The 19,020-nt window shown below is 50.7% G+C and overlaps 1 protein-coding gene across 2 annotated transcripts in view; it reads right to left on the reverse strand.

Moving 5' to 3' along the window:
• The window catches only part of LOC120393596 (C-type lectin domain family 4 member F-like), a 117,960-nt gene extending 100,458 nt beyond the window's left edge, over positions 1 to 17,502 (reverse strand). Inside the window, exons 1-4 of one of the 2 annotated variants that reach the window (XM_039518227.1) lie at positions 17,273 to 17,502; positions 16,336 to 16,487; positions 14,735 to 14,853; positions 13,660 to 14,109 (exon numbers count right to left, since the gene is read on the reverse strand). In XM_039518227.1, the coding sequence (XP_039374161.1) occupies positions 13,971 to 14,109; positions 14,735 to 14,853; positions 16,336 to 16,487; positions 17,273 to 17,417 (555 nt within the window). In that variant the 5' untranslated portion in view covers positions 17,418 to 17,502 and the 3' untranslated portion in view covers positions 13,660 to 13,970. Of the gene's footprint in view, positions 1 to 13,659; positions 14,110 to 14,734; positions 14,854 to 16,335; positions 16,488 to 17,272 lie in introns of those variants that run through there. The other variant, XM_039518225.1, reaches the window with a different exon arrangement.
• Between the last annotated feature and the right edge of the window lie 1,518 nt (positions 17,503 to 19,020).

Raw genomic sequence — 19,020 nt, forward strand, 5'->3', positions numbered from 1 at the left:
CACAGATCCAAACTCCTTGGATCTTAACACAAGGGAAACTTAACCATTCCCCTCCTCCTTTCCCCTCCCTGGGTTGCCTTGAGAGGCTCCACACTGATTCAAACTCCTTGAATCTAAAACAAAGAGGGATTCACCTTCCCCCCTCCTCTCTTCCCCCCACCTATCCCTGGTGAGTCAGACTAATCCCCTGGTCTCAAACAAGGGAAAAATCAAACAGGTTCTTAAAAAGAAAAGCTTTTAATTAAAAAAAGAAAAAGTAAAAACTATCTCTGTAAAATCAGGATGGAAGTTTACAGGGTACAGCTTATAAAAACTAGAGGGACTCTAGCTTAAGTACAGGTACAGCAAAGAGGTAAAATATTGTTCCAGCAACACACATTTGCAAATACAGAAATTAATCAAAAGACTAATTCGCCTTTCTAATACGCACTATACTGAATAGAAGAGAATATTTCAGGAAGCTTGGATATACGTCTGGCCCCTCTTAGATCCAAAGAGACAACACCCCCCAAAACAAAGAACACAAACAAAGGCTTCCCTCCACCGAGGTTTGAAAGCATCTTGTCCCCTGATTGGTCCTCTGGTCAGGTGTTAGCCAGGTCCACTGAGCTTGTTAACCCTTTACAGGTAAAAGAGACTTAACCCTTAACTATCTGTTTATGACACTCATACACAGGAGTAACTCAAGCCAATAGAATGAGACTGGTGTGAGAACAGAACCCGGCCCTTGCTTCTCAAAGTAATAGCCCAGTTCCAAAGCCAGCATGACTGTGTCTTGACAGCAGAGTGGGTCTTCTGCATCCCTTGGAAATTCTTCTTCCTTGAGGATATTGAGTCGGGTGACGATATTTCCCAGATAAAAGAATGTTATTGTCTCAGTGGAGAATCAAAGCCACTTTCTGAGCTCGGTTCTGCTGCACAGATTCTGTTGTGAGCAGGGGACCAAGATCCCCAGAAACATTGTGGCAAAACATTCTGCCCCTTTATCTGCCCATTGCAGAGCTCGCTGGGATGAAATTCAATAGTGCAAATGCAAGGTCATGCACTTAGGAACTAAGAACAACATTAATCCCCATCTCCTCCAATTTGACTAATAATTCCTCATGTGGAACTGTATCAAATGCCACTGAAATCCAGATAGATGAGATCTACTGAATTTCCTTTGTCTAAAAAATCAGTTATCTTCTCAAAGAAAGAGATCAGGTTGGTATGGCACCATCTACTTTTTGTAAAACTGTGTTGTATTTTATCCCAATTACTCTTTACTTCTGTCTCTAACTACTTTCTCTTTCCAAATTTGTTCTAAAACCATGCGTCCAATTGAGATCAGACTAACAGGCCTGTAGTTTCCTGGGTCACTTTTTCCCCTTTCTTAAAATCTCCATCTCATCCTCCGTGTTTGGCAGTCCCACTCCTTCCTTCCTTGTTTCCTTTGTGTTTATATGGCTATAGAACCGTTTACTGTTGGTTTTAATTTCCTTTGCAAGGTCCAGCTGTGCTTGGCTATTGACAGTTCACGTTAACCCTGCACTTTCTGACCTCCAAGACGTGACTTTTCTTCCTGATCCATTCCATCTTCCATTCCTTGTAGGATTTCTGCTTTATTTTAATCACCTGTGTGAGACGCTTGTTCATCCAGCCTGGTCCACAACCCTTCCCTAGGAAGTTTTCCCCCTTGCTTGGGATGCAGGCTTCAGAGAGCTTCTGCAACTTGGACTAAAAGTAATTCCAAGCCTCCCCCACTTTCAGATTCTTGAGTTCTTCAGCCCAGTCCATTCCTCTAGTTAATTGCCTTAATATTTTAAAGTTTCCCCCTTTTGAAATCCAGGCCCCTAATTGCAGACCTAGTTTTGTTTATCCTTCCATTTAGTTGAAACTGAATTAGCTCATGATCACGCAAACCAAAATTGTCCCCTATAACCAGCTCTTCTCCGGAGATCCTCCCAACTCATCAGCACTCAATCTAAGGCCTTGTCTACACTACAAGGTTATTTCGAATCCACTGAAGTCGAATTTGTGGATTCGACCTTATGAAGTCGAATTTGCGTATCCACACTAAATACACTAATTCGAACTTCTGAGTCCACATTAACGGGGCCGGCGTCGACTTTGTAAGCGGTGCACTGTGGGAAGCTATCCCACAGTTCCCGCAGTCCCCGCTGCCCATTGGAATGCTGGGTAGAGCTCGCAATGCCTGCTGGGGGAAAATATGTGTCGAGGGCGGTTTTGGGATACTGTCGTCATTGAACCGTCAATCACGCCCTCCCTCCCTGAAAGCGCCGGCGGGAAATCTGTTCGCGCCCTTCTCTGGTCGGTTACAGCGCGGACGCCACAGCACTGCGAGCATGGAGCCCGCTGCAATCATCGCTGCACTTATGGCCGTTGTCAACTCCTCGCACCTTATCGTCCACCTCTTCCACAGTCAGCTGCTGAGAAATCGGGCGAGGAGGCTCCGGCAGCGTGGTGAGGAGAGTGGCGCAGACCTCTCACAAAGCAGGGTACGCCGCGCCGTGGAGATCATGGTGGCAATGGGTCAAGTTCATGGTGTGGAACGGCGATTCTGGGCCCGGGAAACAAGCACGGACTGGTGGGACCGCATAGTGCTGCAGGTCTGGGATGAAACAGAGTGGCTGCGAAACTTCAGGATGCGTAAGGGCACTTTCCTTGAACTGTGTGACTTGCTGTCCCCTGCCCTGAAGCGCCAGGACACACGGATGCGAGCAGCGCTGAGTGTGCAGAAGCGAGTGGCCATAGCCCTCTGGAAACTTGCCACGCCAGACAGCTACCGGTCAGTAGCGAACCACTTTGGCGTGGGCAAATCTACCGTGGGGGTTGCTGTGATTCAAGTAGCCCACGCAATCGTTGAGCAACTGCTCTCAAAGGTAGTGACTGTTGGAAACGTCCAGGTCGTCATAGATGGCTTCGCCGCGATGGGATTCCCAAACTGCGGTGGGGCTATAGATGGGACTCACATCCCTATCCTGGCACCAGCCCACCAGGCCAGTGAGTACATTAACCGAAAGGGCTACTTTTCAATGGTGCTGCAAGCACTGGTGGACCATAGGGGACGTTTTACCAACATCTTCGTCGGGTGGGCGGGCAAGGTTCATGACGCGCGTGTGTTCAGGAACTCTGGTCTGTTCAAATGCCTCCAGACAGGTACTTTCTTCCCGGACCACAAAATAACGGTTGGGGATGTGCAGATGCCTACAGTGATCCTCGGGGACCCAGCCTACCCGCTAATGCCCTGGCTCATGAAGCCCTATACAGGCGCCTTGGACAGTGAGAAGGAACTCTTCAACTACCGGCTGAGCAAGTGCAGAATGGTGGTGGAGTGTGCTTTCGGACGTCTCAAGGGGAGATGGCGGAGCTTACTGACTCGCTCGGACATCAGCGAAAAGAATATCCCCGTAGTTATTGCTGCTTGCTGTGTGCTCCACAATCTCTGTGAGAGCAAGGGCGAGACCTTTTTGGCCGGATGGGAGGTTGAGGCAAAACACCTGGCTGCTGTTTACGCTCAGCCAGACACCCGTGCTGAGAGAATATCCCAGCGGGAAGCGCTGTGCATCCGGGAGGCTTTGAAAGCGAGTTTCCTCGCAGAGCAGGGTAACCTGTGACTGTCCACTTGATTTTAAGAGAGCCCGATCATGGGCCTGTGTCTGTATGTGTCGAGTTAGATCTGAGGTTACATACCCCGTTCTCCAAGTTTCCCCCACTTCCAAAGCACGTTTTAAAACTAATGAAATGTAACAGTAATTAATAATAAATCTTTCGTTGACTTTGCATTTATGTTCCTGGGTTGAAACATGGACGCATACTGTGCTGGGTACGGTGTGCACTGATGTACAGACCGCTTGTCCAATACAGGACGGACAGCCTCCTGCTCCTACATAGGCCTCTGGGGTGGGGGACAGTTTACAGTGGTTGTGCATGTAGGGGTGGGTTTGCAGGAATGGGTGGGTTTGCAGGAAGGGGCGAGGGGTGCCGTCTTTGGATAGGGGTTTGCATGACGGCTGTGGGCTGTGGGTTTGGGCATTGGAAGGGGTGAGGGGTGTGGGGGAAGGGTGAGTATCTGTCCCTGGATGAGGGCTCTTGTTGGGGCTCAGGGCAGCGGAGAGGCTCGTGGCTACGGTCGAAGTGCATGGTAAGGGAAGTCTGCCTTTACATTCGGGGATGGCAGGCGCTAGGACCCTGGACAAGCATACACATCACCGAATGACCCGGGGCAGCATACACCACACAGACTGACCCTGGTGCCTAGTGACTGCAGTCTGTGTGTGCCCTACAGTTGACCCTGCCCCCAAGTCTGTACCCTGGTAATGTGGGCTATGCACTGCAATTAAAAATCCCCCCCCACACACAAAGTCTTCTGACACGAGAAACGTGACGGAAACAGTGAGTAACAGCAAACTGCTTTTAATAATGTAATACACAGTGGGGGGTTGAAACTTGGATTTGGGACTGGGTGATCCTGTAAGGGAAGAACTTCTACAAATTTAGAGCATGAGAGGTGTCTTGTACATTAGCGCTCTGCTGCGGTGCAGTGACAGTTCTCACGGCCCCTACCGCCCCTCTTCTCGTAACTTTGGGTGAGGGGGGGACAGGACTTCTTGGCGTTGGAGGGCGGTTGCAGATGCAGTGCAGGGGGGCTCTCTCCTCCTGCCTGCGGTCCTGCAGAACATCTACAAGGCGCCGGAGCATGTCCGTTTGCTCCCTCATTAGACCAAGCAGCGTTTGAGTCGCCTGCTGGTCTTCCTGCCGCCACCTATCCTCCCGTTCGATGTGTGTGCGATGCTGCTGACAGAGGGTCTCCCTCCACTGTCTCTGCTCTGCCGCCTCAGCTCTGGAGCAGGCCATCAGTTCCTGGAACATCTCGTCCCTAGTCTTTTTCTTTCGCCGCCTAATCTGAGCCAGCCTCTGCGAGTGGGATGCCGGGGCAGTCCGGGAAAGAGCCGAAGCTGTGTGATGCGAAAAAGTAAGTGATTTCCTTGAACACATACATGTTTGCGAACAGTGAACACAGTCAAGTCAGTTTCAGTGAACAAGACTATACAGGGCACCAAGTCTCGCGAGATCTCAGAACTAGTTCGAGATTTCGGACTATGCTCTCATTGGCGGCGCCATTGCACAGGAGAGTGGACAAGCGGGGAGAGACAGCTGAATCCGTCTTGCAGACAGTCCTGGTAAGCCTTACAGTAGATAATGCTTATCAGTTAGTTGATAGCTGTGCTCTCCTGCTAAAGGCAATGTGGAAAGCAGAAAGGATGAGCCTTTTCCAGCCCCTCCCGCCAGTGCACGGGAAAGATCAATGTATGCTTGTTCTCTGTGGCCTCTAGCACGTGGCTGTTAGGCGAGGGTCATTGTTATGCAACCTAATTTTACACCATTAACAATAGTAACAATACACTAATTGCCCTACTTAGATGCAGTATTTCCAGAATGAGATCACCCTGAGGCGGGTCACTCATGCCCAGAAAGAGAGGATGCTAAGGGAAGCCCTGCACCGACCAGGACCATATGCAGCAATGCTTGTGGAGGCGATGATTCCTCTGTATATTCGGATGTCCTGGCGTGGAAGAGTTTGCTTCCACGAAGCGCCCAACAAGGCACCTCTCCCAAGGAACCTCCTGCGGAGGCTTTTCGAGGAACTGTATGACACCTTCGTTGAATTGTCGCTAGAGGATTATTCTTCAATCCCTCTTTGTGTGGACCTACTTTTCATATAGTTTAATATTTACAATTTTTTATATAGTGTTTCTATTTTTTCTATACATATTTTATAAAAAATAAATGTTTACACATCTATAGCACTTACCGCCTGATCCTTCCCCTGATTCTGAGTCCGGGTTAACGGCAGGGGAGGGTTGGTAGGGGATCTCTGTGAGGGTGATGAAGAGATCCTGGCTGTCAGGGAAAGCGGGAGTGTGTTCGCTGTCGCCTGCGCCGTCCTCCAAAGACCCTTCCTCATCTTCCCCATCGGCGAACATCGAGGAGGAACTGTCCCGGTACACTATGCCGTCCTCGGAGTCCACCGTCACTGGTGGGGCAGTGGTGGCAGACCCACCTAGAATGGCATGCAGTGCCTCGTAGAAGCGGCATGTCTGGGGCTTGGCTCCAGAGCGTCCGTTTGCCGCTCTGACTTTTTGATACCCTTGCCTTAGGTCCTTGACTTTCACGCGGCACTGCATCGCATCCCGGCTGTATCCTTTGTCTTTCATGGCTTTCGAGAGCTTCTCGAAGGTCTTTGCATTCCGCTTGCTGGAGCGCAGTTCCGAGAGCACAGACTCCTCGCCCCACACAGCGATCAGATCCATGACTTCCTGGTCAGTCCATGCTGGGGACCTCTTTCTATTCTGGGATTGCCCGGACTCCTCTGCTGGAGAGCTCTGCATCGTTGCAGGTGCTGCGGAGCTCGCCCCGATGTCCAACCAGGACGTCAGCTTCAAAGTGCCCAGACAGGAAAATGAATTCAAATTTTCGCGGGTCATTTCCTGTGTGGCTGGCCAGAGAATCCAAGCTCGGACTGCTGTCCAGAGCGTCAACAGAGTGGTGCAGTATGGGATAGCTCCCGGAGCTACTAAGTTCGATTAGCATCCACACCAAGCCTAATTCGAGCTAGCCATGTCGAATTTAGCACTACTCCACCTGTCGGGGTGGAGTACCAAATTCGAACTAAAGAGCCCTCTAGTTCGAATTAAATGGCTTTCTGGTGTGGACGGTTGAGCGGTTAGTTCGAAATAACGCTGCTAAATTCGACTTAAAGTCCAAGTGTAGACCAGGCCTAAAATGGCATCATCTCTTCTTGGTTTGGTAACTATTTGGTAAAGAAATCTGTCAGGTCTCACAGCCAGGAAAGTGTGGGCCCTACCGACTGCATCACCTTTCCTTTTATTTCTGTCTTTCCTGAACAGCACTTATCCTTCAATACCTGTACTCCAGTCCTGGCTACTACTCCTCCATGTTTCTATCATCCCTGTAACATCTGGTTTCACTTCCTGCACCAGTAGATCTAGTTCCTCCATTTTGTTCCCCAGGCTCCTTGCCTTGTGTACAGGCATCTTAATTGTTTCTGCTCGACTTCACCCAGATTCCTCACCTGATTAGGTACAGTCACTCTACTGCCAGTATTGCCTATCTGATTGCTATGTCATTGCTATGGGCACTATCTTTCCTCTTGTGGTTCATTCTCCTACCGTCTGCTGTTCCTTTCTCCATTCCTGTATCTGCTCTTACTTGATTTTCCTCCCACTCAATGTTAAAATCATGGCTGGAGATTACATGAGCATCTCCCATCTCCCCTGAATTCCTTCTTTAAAGCTCTTTTAATCACTTGTGCCACCCTCCATCCTAGAGTCCAGCCGGAGTCCGTCCCATGAGAACAGACCTCTGTCCGTGAATGCCTCCCAGTGATCCAACAGCCCAGAGATCCTTAGAGCGCCACTGCCTGAGCCATGCATTGATCATCATCATCTTGTCCCACCGTCGCTCTCCCCCTCTAGGGACAGGTGTGTTGTCAGGACAGAGAAGGCAGAGGCACCAGCTCTTCACCTGCTGTAAATTGGTGCAGCAGTTTTGCTCCAGTGGGAGGGAGGATTTGGGCCACTTTAAAATGGTGTAAAGCAGCATGTCTCATAAAAACGACAGATCCCTGGCTGACAGGCCTCTCCAGCCCATTGTACTCAATGGGTCAGCGTCTGTTGGGGTCATTTCTTCCTAGCCCTGAGTGAGCGGTGCACAGCGGGTCCTGGCCAGAGGAGACGAGGAGCACACAGCTCGCAGCCTCCCACTTTGGGACTGGATTTCGAAGCCATGACTGAACCTCTCAAAGAACTGGTTTAAAGCTGACGGAAGGGCTTGTACATCCAGAGATCTGGGCCTGTGCCTGGTTTAATCCTGCAGCTCTTACTCACTGGCACAGTTCTGTCGAGGTTAATGGGACTATTCAGGTGAGTAAATGCAGGGAATGTTTTACCAAACCCATGCAGGGTTCAATAACATCTCTGTCAAGTGATCAGCTCCTGCTCAGCATGGGGCTCACAGGCCTTGGCTTACATGGAGCACTGGGGGGAGGGTCGGCCATTGTTGCTCAAGCACTGCTATAGCTCCATGGTGCCAGCCAGGGGAAGTGCTCTGAGCAGGGTGAGACGACGCAGGTGACAGTGACAGGGGCGGGTTTGCCCTGGTGATCTCCCCATTGCTCTCTTCAGTGGTGCTGCACCAGTGGGGGAAGATGTCCCTAAAAGGATCGCTGTAAAGGCATCCCAAAAGCAACACGCTGAGATGGATCCTATCAGTGGTCGGAGAGCACAAAGCTGACCTGCCAGGAATGTGGGAGCAAGGGGGACGGGCCCAGGGAACTGGGAAATTGATATGGAGTTTCTGGCCCTGGGGCTCTGGTTCAAACCAAGCCAGGCTGGAAGTCATAAGCATCCAACAGCTCCGTGTGGCTCTGTGAGCTGGGTTGGTGGGTCCCAGGCCAGCGCCAGGGGACAATGTCACTAGCACAAAGCAGCACCACAGCTGGCCTGGCTTGGTCCTCTCGTCACGAGCTGAGCTGAGGGGACAGGATGGGCCATGGAGATTGAACTCCCTTCGCAGCCCCAACCTCGGTCCCACCCGGCCAGGCCTGAGGCCCAATGCAGGAGCTAGGCCTGCCTGTCCCTGTTCTCTGGATAGAGGAAACCTCCCTCCTCCTGGCCCCTGGTGCAAGCTGTGGGGATGGACACAATGGTGACAGGTTCACCAATTCCTCTGCCACCCGCCCCTGGTGACGAGAGGGAGATCCCATTGCCGTCTGCAGTGGCCCAGGCTGGCTGCAGCCATTTCCCGCCTCCCTCCCTCAATCTCCTGCCGCCCTTTTCCCTGCACCTTCTACCCCTCCCCCCATCTTCAGCTCCGCTAAGGCCAGAGGCCTCCGCAGCCACCTCTTCTTAGTGCTGGCCAAGATGGCCGCCCATCTGCCCAGGAGTTAGCCGAGGGCTATGAAAAGAGGTGGGTGTAGCTGCAGATTCTGGCTGGGGGAACCAGGACAGGATGAGTGGTGCGTTTGGTCTGTCTGTGGGTGGTTTGTTTGCTTTCTGTGTACAGGTTGTGTAGCAGGGTCACGGGGCTCCTGAGAAAGCAGCTGGGACAGGTCTGTTTGTCGGTGCCTCCACAAAAGCCGTGAGGCTCTGACCCTTGCAGATTTGATCTCTGCTGTCTGAGGTCTCTGAGGGGTTAATTGGCAGTGAGGGGTTGAGCTGAGATGAGTTAAGCTTGGAGGTTTGGCATAAAACGTTACTTGTTAGGTGGGGGGGCAAAGTTCAGTGGAGGCAGGCTCTAGGCATTCTGGGCACCACCAAAATTTCTACAAACCTGCCGCCCCTAGTGGTGTTCTCTTCTTACAGTGTGGTGCTTTGTCCGGAGACTAACTCTCATCCCCCTGACACACTTCCGGCAGGGAGTGTTGGTCTTTGTGCCAAGGTGTGTGGCTGGGACCCGGGACTTGGGACCCTGTCCCCAACTATGAGTATCCCCCCTCCACTATCTGATACTCTGTTCTGCATAAGACCCCGGAGCCCTTGCTTTGTCTGGCTGGCACCTTGCACCTATGGTGCAGGTGAGGATTTAGTTTAAGTGGTAAAGAGTTCACTTTGCATGCGAGCGGTAGTGGGATCAATGCCTGCATTCTCTAAGCACTGATGTGCATCTTTATCCCCCCTTGGCAAGCATGGTCCACCTGCCTGCCTCCTTCTTTTCTGGTTTCGGCATCCCTGTCTGTAGCAGTCAGGCAGAAGAGCAAATACGGACCACTGCAGGCCTGCAGCTACCCAGGAGCTGCAAACCACGATCATGGCCTCTTTATGCTCTGTCCAGCTGAACCAGGCAGCCCCTGGGAAGCTCCTCAAGGTGTTCCACTAGTGTAGGCTCAGTTGTGAAAAGCCCATGAAAGTTCACCAGCTGTTGCAAGAAGTATGAAAAGGAGGCGCAGTGGTGGGTCTCTACCTTTCCACATCATCTCCATTTCGCCAGCTTTCCATCCCCCCTTTTTTCCATAAAGTCCCACAATCTGGTTTTATTTTCGCAGGTGTACTGTTGTGGCAGGGTGTCCATTGTGAAATCGTTTCCTTTCTTTTCTTTTTGGCTGGGGAGCATTAGGACTGTGTGTGTGCGTGTGAGTTGAGGAGTTTTCCTCTTTGGAGCCATGTGATAATTTGGAAGGTTAACCGAAGGAGAAGTGTTTTTACTAGAAGAAAGTTGTCGTTTTCCACATGTAGGGCCTTTTGAAGTAAAGGTTAGCCATTTCCATGGGTCTGAATGGGATTTCTACAGTGCCACAATAACCTCTGCTAAACTGTGGGTCTGCGCGTTTGGCTGGGGGTATCAGACTCCTGTGCCTGTGTCTTCCCTGCGTCTGTAGCCTATAGGATTAACCTGCTTGCTTGCATATATATTTCTTTTCTTATAGTTGAAGTATTTGGTTTATTGTAATAGGTTTATAGATATATATTAAAGTAAGTTGGCTGTAATGCAAGAGACCTACAGGCCATATCCTGTATTTTTAAAGTGTTTAAGAAGCTTCATTTAAAATTAAATTAAAATGCAGAGGCCCCCTGACCGGTGGCCAGGACCTAGGCAGTGTGAGCGCCACTGAAAATCAGCTTGTGTGCCGCCTTCGGCACCCATGCCATAGGTTGCCTACCCTTGAGCTAATGCAAAGTTAGCATATCAATATCGGGCCCTTTTACCTGGAAAGCAAAGCTGACCTACATCTCGTTACTTAAATAGCTAAGACCTTTTATCTAGACCAATAGACAATGGAAATTTGGGCATAGGAGGAAGGATTTCCAGCTCCTGTAGCCTATAAAATAGGTGACCCACCTTGCTAGAGTATTCTTACTTACATTCTTTTTTCTACTCTATCTCTATTCCTCTTCTATTCTATCTGCCTACTATGACTACTACTATTAGTAGACTATACTTGTTCTTCTTAAACTTTAAGTTTCAAAGGAACTAGGCTAAGCTTGGTTTTCCTACATTTTCATTCTTAGTTTGTTTATTAGGTTTTGATTTTAAGTTTAAGTTAGTCAAGTAAACCCTAAGTTAGTTTGGATAGCTCTTAGTATCTGTTTCTTCTAAGCACTGCATCTCACACTCAAGAATTGAGAAACCTGAACTGCGAGGCTGGTCCTGTGTCTCTTACCACCAGGTTATCGAGGAAGGGTGTGAATATATTAACCAAAGCTCTGTTGTATATAATAGTATATTATCATATGTATCTTTTGAATAGCAGTAATGCAATTGTAACTTTATAATTCTGAATATTTTAACATTTACTTACTAGTATTGATTTTACTAAAAAGTTTTTAAGGCTCTATCTTTCTCAGTGTGAGCTTCCTGTTATACCCCCGAGGGTATTTGTAAATTCTGTGGAGCCTGATTCGGGACAAGAACTGTTATCTTCTGATCAAATAGATTGGTGAACCTAAGACACACACTAATTAATATGACTAATAATTAAATTAAATTAAAATTAAATTGATAAATTAAATTAAAGTTATTTGTGCATCCTAAATCAGGCTATAGACTGGCGAGCCAGCCAGGAGTCTCGAAGGAGTGGGTGACAGGAATTTTCAGGGATTCCAGGCATCCTTAGACCCCTGAGAATCTCACCTGAGGCATAACTAAAGAGTTAAAGTTACAGAGAGTTAGAAAGCAAGATTGCATGTCTTGCTAACTCACTCTTAAGAATACAGGAACCTGATTTCCTGTGGCTGCGGCTTGGCAGCAGTCCCAGTATTTCCTGTTCTGTATTGTGGTTTGATTTAAAGTTTTAACTTAGAGGTTTTGAATTTAATCTAGCAAGATAAAGTAATGATATTATTTTAAAAAGTAATTTTATACAGTAATAGTGTTATTATTTAAAAATTGATATTATTTAAAATGATACGTGCATTTAAGGGGCTTTGTTGGAGGTCAGAGTTGTAACGAATGGTACCAATAAGATACAAGCAGTAGCATCGGGCCCGATGACCCACACTAAGTGGTGGCGGGGGAGTGGATAAATCTATGCATTAATTGCTGCCAAGAGGCTGCAGTAACTCAGAACTTGTACATTTCTTCAGTCCCCATAACTCTCTCAGGCTGCACCTCTGATCCGTCGGCCTCAGTGTTCCCCAGCTGTTCGGCAGGTCCTGACAGAGGGAAAAAACCTCTCAATCAGCTATGAGCCATCGAGGGAAGAGAGGAGAACGTGCCCCCACCCCTCTATCATTTACTTGGGACTTATTGAACTAGGTAGAAAACCCGTTTGGGGTATTATTTCCTGTTGTTTCTGTGAAGGGACGCCTTCAGTTACAGAGTAAAGCAACAGAGTGTTCATTATAGTTTATTACATAAGCTAGTGAAGTGTTAGAATTCAAATGAGTTCTGTGTTACATGTTAAGGTAAGTGAAGTAAGGGCAAGAGTAGAGTCTGTTGAAGTTGCCCACAGTATGGCTCTAGAAAACTTTGCTAGAAAATACATTCAGGAACATGGAGGAGGTTTAGAGCAGCTGAGATGATATCTGAGCATTGTAACCCATGGGGTTTTGTGAGTGAAGTATTTGATGTAGAAACGAAGCGGAAAAAAAAAGAGAGGCTAAACTGGTGAAGGGAATCGCTGTTGAATGTCTGCTCATAGCTTATAGTTCACTGGGAAAGAAATTAAATAAAAAAATTAGAGTTACTCAGAAAAGCCCAGCAAACTTTGGATGCCAGCTTAAAATCGCTGGATGGTTATAAATCAGACTGTGGTCAGCTGTTAAAAAGAATCAGAGAGTTGAAAAAGTTAAGAGATGTGTTAGAGGAGTATAAGAATTGGTTACCATCCCTACTGACATGGTGGAACCAACAGAGACAGAAAAATCTGCAGAGCCAATTACTAGAAGTAGGGTGAGAGAATTAGCTCAGGCTGACACGGTACCTTTAAAAGCGGAGCAGGAGATTAAGTCTAAGAAGCCACAGGGAGAGTCAAAAGAGGAAGCTGGCAATGCAGAAGCTACTAGCAGTCTGAAGACAGAAAAAGGAAGTCCCAGGGTGGCACCACAGGAGGCGGAGTTGAGTGTCATCACAGAGGAGGCGACTAGTGATGTAAAGGATGAGCTGAGCAGAGCAAAGGGGGAGGAAATATCCTCTCCTCTGTTCGTGTCTGCCCCGCATGGTAAAGACGGAGCCTTTAGAGACTGTCATTGCTCAAGATTGGATGGCTTTTGGAATCCATGCTGTAGCTCAACCACAAGCTCCGGGATGGGATCTGAGTTACATGGGATGGGATCTGAGTTACCACAGAGAATTCTTTCCTGGGTGCTGGCTGGTGAGTCTTGCCCACATGCTCAGGGTTTAGCTGATCACCATATAAGGGGTCAGGAAGGAATTTTCCTCCAGGGCAGATTGGCAGAGGCCCTGCAGGTTTTTCGTCTTCCTCTGCAGCGTGGGGCACGGGTCACTTGCTGGAGGATTCTCTGCAGCTTGAGGTCTTCAAACCACAATCTGAAGACTTCAGTAACTCAGACATAGGTTAGGGGTTTGTTATAGAAGTGGATGGGTAAGATTCTGTGGCCTGCTTTGTGCAGGAGGTCAGACTAGATGATCATAATGGTCCCTTCTGACCTTAAAGTCTATGAGGAGCTGGCGAGAATCTCATGGGGAAATGCCGTTCTTGCTCCTTGCTGGCAGCTCCCTGGGCGGTAGGTGGAAGTGAGCTGGGAGCTCACCACACCCTCCCAGAGGCTGGTGAAGAAAGTCCTTTGCCACGTGCTCCCTAGAAGCCACTAGGAGGAATTCAGGCTGGTCCATACAGGATTCCTCCTGGGGGATCCCCCTGCAATGCCAGTCCCATGCGGCCCCTCCAGTGTAAAGGGCTCCTCACCAGCAGGTGGCTGGGAAATATTCTAGCTTGAAAATTAAAGTGCTTTTTGACCTGCATGTCACAGCCCAGCCGGTCCATGGGCCTACTTACAAATCCACCTGAAAGGCTGAGTGCAGTTGGCATCATTCCACAAATTCTGCTTTCTTGGCTCGGTGTGAACACAGTCTTCTCCACCATCTTTCTTCGGATCGTAATTGTCTGGCTCATTCTGCGCCCAGAACCTACAGATCAGAGTGTTAATGTCTCAGGGAAGAACCACCGCGAATCCCAGAGCTCAGTTCTGCTCTGTGGACTCTGCTGTTGACAGAGGTAGTGGGGGTCAGTCATTAACTTCTCCCTGGCCCTGCTTATGGGCCTCGCCCACAGCCCCCTGAGGTCACTGCACCGACTGCAGCTGGCTCCGGCCATGGCCCCGGCCCCACAGCCTCCCCGTGCCCAGCCTGACCGAGGGGAGAGCGCAGTGCAATCCCAAGGAGAGCGGGAACCTGCCGCTCACACCAGACTCCCCTGGCTGCACTGAGTCGACTTGGGGCCAGATCCTCAGCTGGTGTAAATCCCTGTGGTTCATTCAAGTCAATGCCGAGTTACCCAGGGGAGGCTCTGGCCCTGGGTCTCAGCGGGCACTGAACACACACTCCGTGTTTAGGCTCCTGCACTAAGCAAAGGGGCATTAGCAGAAATTCCTGAGAGGATTCACTGCTGTCGTGGCAGCGCCCGGGGGCCTCCCTCAGGTTCGGGCCCACTGTGCCGGGTGCTGCATAGACACCAGGGGGCGCACAGACGCTGCCCAAAAGAGCTTGTGACCAATCGTGTAATAAATAATCACGTCTCTCAAGCTTTACTCACCCCCTGCTTGCGTCTGCTCTGTATTCTGTTCCGTCCGCCCAGCGCCAGCTGCCCTCTGTCTCCCGGTCGGTGAGTCCAATCCAGTGATCTTGTCCCTTGGTCTCGCTGGAGAGAAACTCCTGCACAACACAGTTTGCAGCATGTGCAGGTCACCCAAGAGAGGCTGCAGGATGCAGCCGCAGCTGCCTGGGCTGAACAGATTTTGGGGGAGAGGAAAGGGCATCTGGTGGTGTGAGCAGGGCACTGGGCAGCGGGAGACGCGGTGTCCTGCCCCCAACGCTGACAGTGACTAGCTGGGAGACCCTGAGGGAGCCCTGGAGCAGCTCTGTGTCTGCGTCTGCATCTGTATCTGCCTGGGGCTAACGGCAGGGACCTGTCTCAGAACACTCCCCTCACTGCCCCCTCAGAGCTCGGCTGCGGCAGGTACTGACGGGCACCTCAGAGTTCACACCAGCCCCCTGCCCTTGCAGGAGGCAAAGCTCGGAGCAGAGAACTGGGTGCAAAGTCTGGCCCTGCCGGAGGGTGGGATTTTCCTCCTCTGAAAGTGCCGCAGAGGCCTGGGGTGAGGGCTACAGTGGGGCCGCAGCGTGGAGTAAGAGCTCCCCCAGGCCTGAGGCCTCACAGGGAGCGTGCGCTTCTCCAGTCCCATGGGCCATAGTGTAGGAGCCAGATCGGGAGGGTTCCCCTGCTGACTGGTGCTTCTGCTGCAAAGTGGGGTCAGAGCACTGGGGCTTCTCCCACCCCACCCGCCTGCCCGGTACTTCTGCTGGGGCTACGGGCTTAGACTCATAGACTCATAGACTTTAAGGTCAGAAGGGATCATTATGATCATCTAGTCTGACCTCCTGCACAATGCAGGCCACAGAATCTCACCCATCCACTTCTATAACGAACCCCTAGCCTATGTCTGAGTTATTGAAGTCCCCAAATTGCAGTTTGAAGACCTCAAGCTGCAGAGAATCCTCCAGCAAGTGACCCGCGCCCCATGCTGCAGAGGAAGGCGAAAAACCTCCAGGGCCTCTGCCAATCTGCCCTGGAGGAAAATTCCTTCCCGACCCCAAATATGGTGATCAGTTAAACCCTGAGCATGTGGGCAAGACTCACCAGCCAGCACCCAGGAAAGAATTCTCTGTAGTAACTCAGATCCCAACCCAGCCGTTCCATGATGGATTTCTGTTGGGGGTGGAGAATCCATTTTTCCGGAGCCCCGGGGCACAGGCCCCGTCAGCCCATTGGACAATCCACCACTGCCTGAGCTCTCGCACTGGGGAGAGAGGTCAAAGTGGGTCGTCACTGGGAAAGGCCATTGGGTTTGCTGGAAATGCTACATTGGAAGTAATGAAAATCAGAAATGAGCCTGACTCCAAATCTCCCCACCTCCCCCAGCACCCCAGATCCTGGCTCTGTTCCTCTGCCCATCTCTGTTTTTAAACTGATGGGTGAATGCCCTGAGTCAGGTACTAAGGCTTCGCATCCTCTCCGATGGTTTGCCACAAGCCATGTCACAGATTTGCAACCTCAGCTGCCACCTGCCACCTCCATCTGGTATGAAACAAGGCACTGACCCATTATCCAAGCCCCTAGGAGCTTCCTGCACTCACCTGTTCCGCCTGGGAGGAGACAGAGGTCAGGTGCGAGTCCTGAGACACACAGAACCGCTCGGCCTCCTCCCACGACTTCCTTTCTTGTGAAAAGTAATAAAAGTTCCCACCGTAAAACCTCCAGCCGCTGGAGAGCTTTGTCAGCACGTCACCTAGGAGCAGAGACTGAGGTGAGACACCCGGGCTAAAGTCACAGGGACACACGCAGGGAGCTCAGGGTTTCTAGTGCTGCATTTCCCCTGCCCTTCAGCTGCCCCAAGCCCAGGGAGCTTCTGAATCCTGATTCTCCAGCATCACAATAAGTAACTTGTGTGGCCACATGATGGATCCCATAGAGCGCTGCAGAAAGCAGACACCACGGGGTCACTCCCCCAGCACTGAAATGCAGCTGCATCTGGGCTGGAGCATGGGCGCTGGTCCCAGTGCAGAGCAGCACGGCTGTAATGGGAAAGGGGAGACTCACTGTGCAGCTGAGCTGGCAGGGGGAATTCGGGATGGGGAATGTAGCTGCCCAAGGTGGAAGATCTCCTGGTTCTGCATCAAATATTTTCAGTGATCATAAGAAGTTGAAGTCTCGGGTCATTTGCACATCAGTGCCCCCCCCCCCCCCGCCCCAACACTCAGGGATGGTTCTGAAAGTAACGCCCCATACGCTGAAATGCCAGGGTCACTTTTTGCCTGTGACCTGACGGGTTTGGAGCGTCTAAGAAGAGCTGACAGCTGGGTGCTCCCATTAGGCTAACGAGGCCTACGGTGTAATTTAACTCCACACCAATCACCATGGTGTGGGCCCAGGTGCAGCCACAGGTGATTTTTAATGGAAGAGAACTCGGTGCTGGAGAAAGTCGCGGCGTTGTCAGCCTGGGAGCCTGAAATCCTCCGTTCATCCTCAGCACCAGCAGAAACGGCACCAACCAGCACTGCAGCTAGTACTTACTGTAGCGACCTTGCACTGCTGTTCGCGCTGCACTGACGTTGTCCAGCCGGATCTGGATTTCTTCATACGCTGCACTGACGTTGTCCAGACGGATCTGGATTTCTCCATACGCTGCACTGACGTTACCCAGCTGGGCTTTCAGCATCCGGACTCCTGCCTGCGCTTCATCCAATAGCTGCAGAGCTAGAAGAAAGTCACAGCGACGTCAGTGGAGATGCAGAACACTTGATTATCAGCACGTGCTGTAGAGCAGCACCTGCAGGCCCCTGTGTGCCAGGCGCTGTACGGACAGGAGGGAACCGTCCCTGCTCTCAACAGCTCACAGTCAAAATCGACTCTAGGTGGGAGAAATAAAGGATGATTTTCCTGCTGGGGAACAGAGTCTGGCAGGGAAGTATCTGGAGGGGAGCAGGAGGATGCCAGGCACCCACCATCCCTGTAGGCAGGAGAGTGCTCAGTTTCCAGGCCAAGGGAGGGGAACTGACCCACCCTGATGCCTAAGACCCTCATCCTGCGACTTACTGTCTGATTTCTTTGCTGATGCGTACGAGCTGTTGTCAGGCTGCAGAGAGACTTGGAGCTTCTGCACCACGTTTTCAACCGCTTGCAGCTTGCTCTGTGCCCGGAGATCTAGAAATCACACGTCTGCAGGTCAGCAACTGAACCGAACTGCGGCTGGAGACCAGCCACACCCAGAGAAGGAACATGCTCCGAGTGCGAGGCTGTTCTCTATGACGTCTTTTATTTTAATCTTGGACAGCTTCCCTCAAGAGGAGGGACACTGGCACAGCCAAGGCCCCGTTCAGGGCTCTCACCTGGTGTATGTTACACCGTCTTAACGTAGGGCGTCAGCTCCGTGGAGAAGGGAGCTACAAACTCCAGCAGAGCCAACTGAGAGTAAATCTCAGGAACAGACGCCTCGGGAGGTTGTGGAAGCTCTTTCACGGGAGGTTTTCAAAAGGAGGCTGGAGCCGTCTGTCTGGGATGGGTCAGACACAACAAATCCTGCATCTTGGCAGGGGTTAGACTAGATGCCCCTGGGGTCCCTTCTCACCTGATGGTTCTGGGATTCTATGACCTCGTTTTACTGTGTGTTTGTGCAGCACCTAGCGCTATGGAAAGAAGGACCAGGGTGCAGCTTCTAGGCACTGTGGCCATCGAAGTGCTTATTAACAATCCTGACAGCTCCACTCCTGGTGTGTCTCAGGGGCCTGTCTGCTAACTGGAGGCCCAGACACTTAGAGGTGTTCAGGCCCCAAACTCCCAGTGATTTCTATGGAAACCAGGAGCCCAAATGCCTCTGAGGATCTGGGTTTGCAGACTAATGGCCAGCTGCTCAGATGGTGTCAATCTGACTTCAGAGGAGCTACTTCGATTTACACCTGCAGAGCATCTGTCCCTAAAAATCAGCCTTTCACTCCCTTAGCGCTGCAGGGTCAACACAGCGACCCCCAGGGAGCCAGCTTCTCTTCCAGCTTGTGCATCATCAACAGACCTGTGAGCTAAGTGCTGCCTGCGGAATCTTTCCCACAATCCATCGTACGTCTCTGGATCCTTTCACGGTGGGATCTGAGCAGCTCACAGCCTTTCATATATAATTTAATGTCGCACGACACCCCTGTGAAGTAGGGAAGTCTCCTCCCCCCAGGGACAGAGACAGGTCTCATAGACTTTACAGCCAGAAGGGCCCATCATGATCATAATCTGAACTCCTGCAGGCCACAGAACCTCACCCACCCAGTCCTGTA

This window comes from Mauremys reevesii, unplaced genomic scaffold (assembly GCF_016161935.1).
Source record: "Mauremys reevesii isolate NIE-2019 unplaced genomic scaffold, ASM1616193v1 Contig25, whole genome shotgun sequence".
Lineage (NCBI taxonomy): Eukaryota > Metazoa > Chordata > Testudines > Geoemydidae > Mauremys > Mauremys reevesii.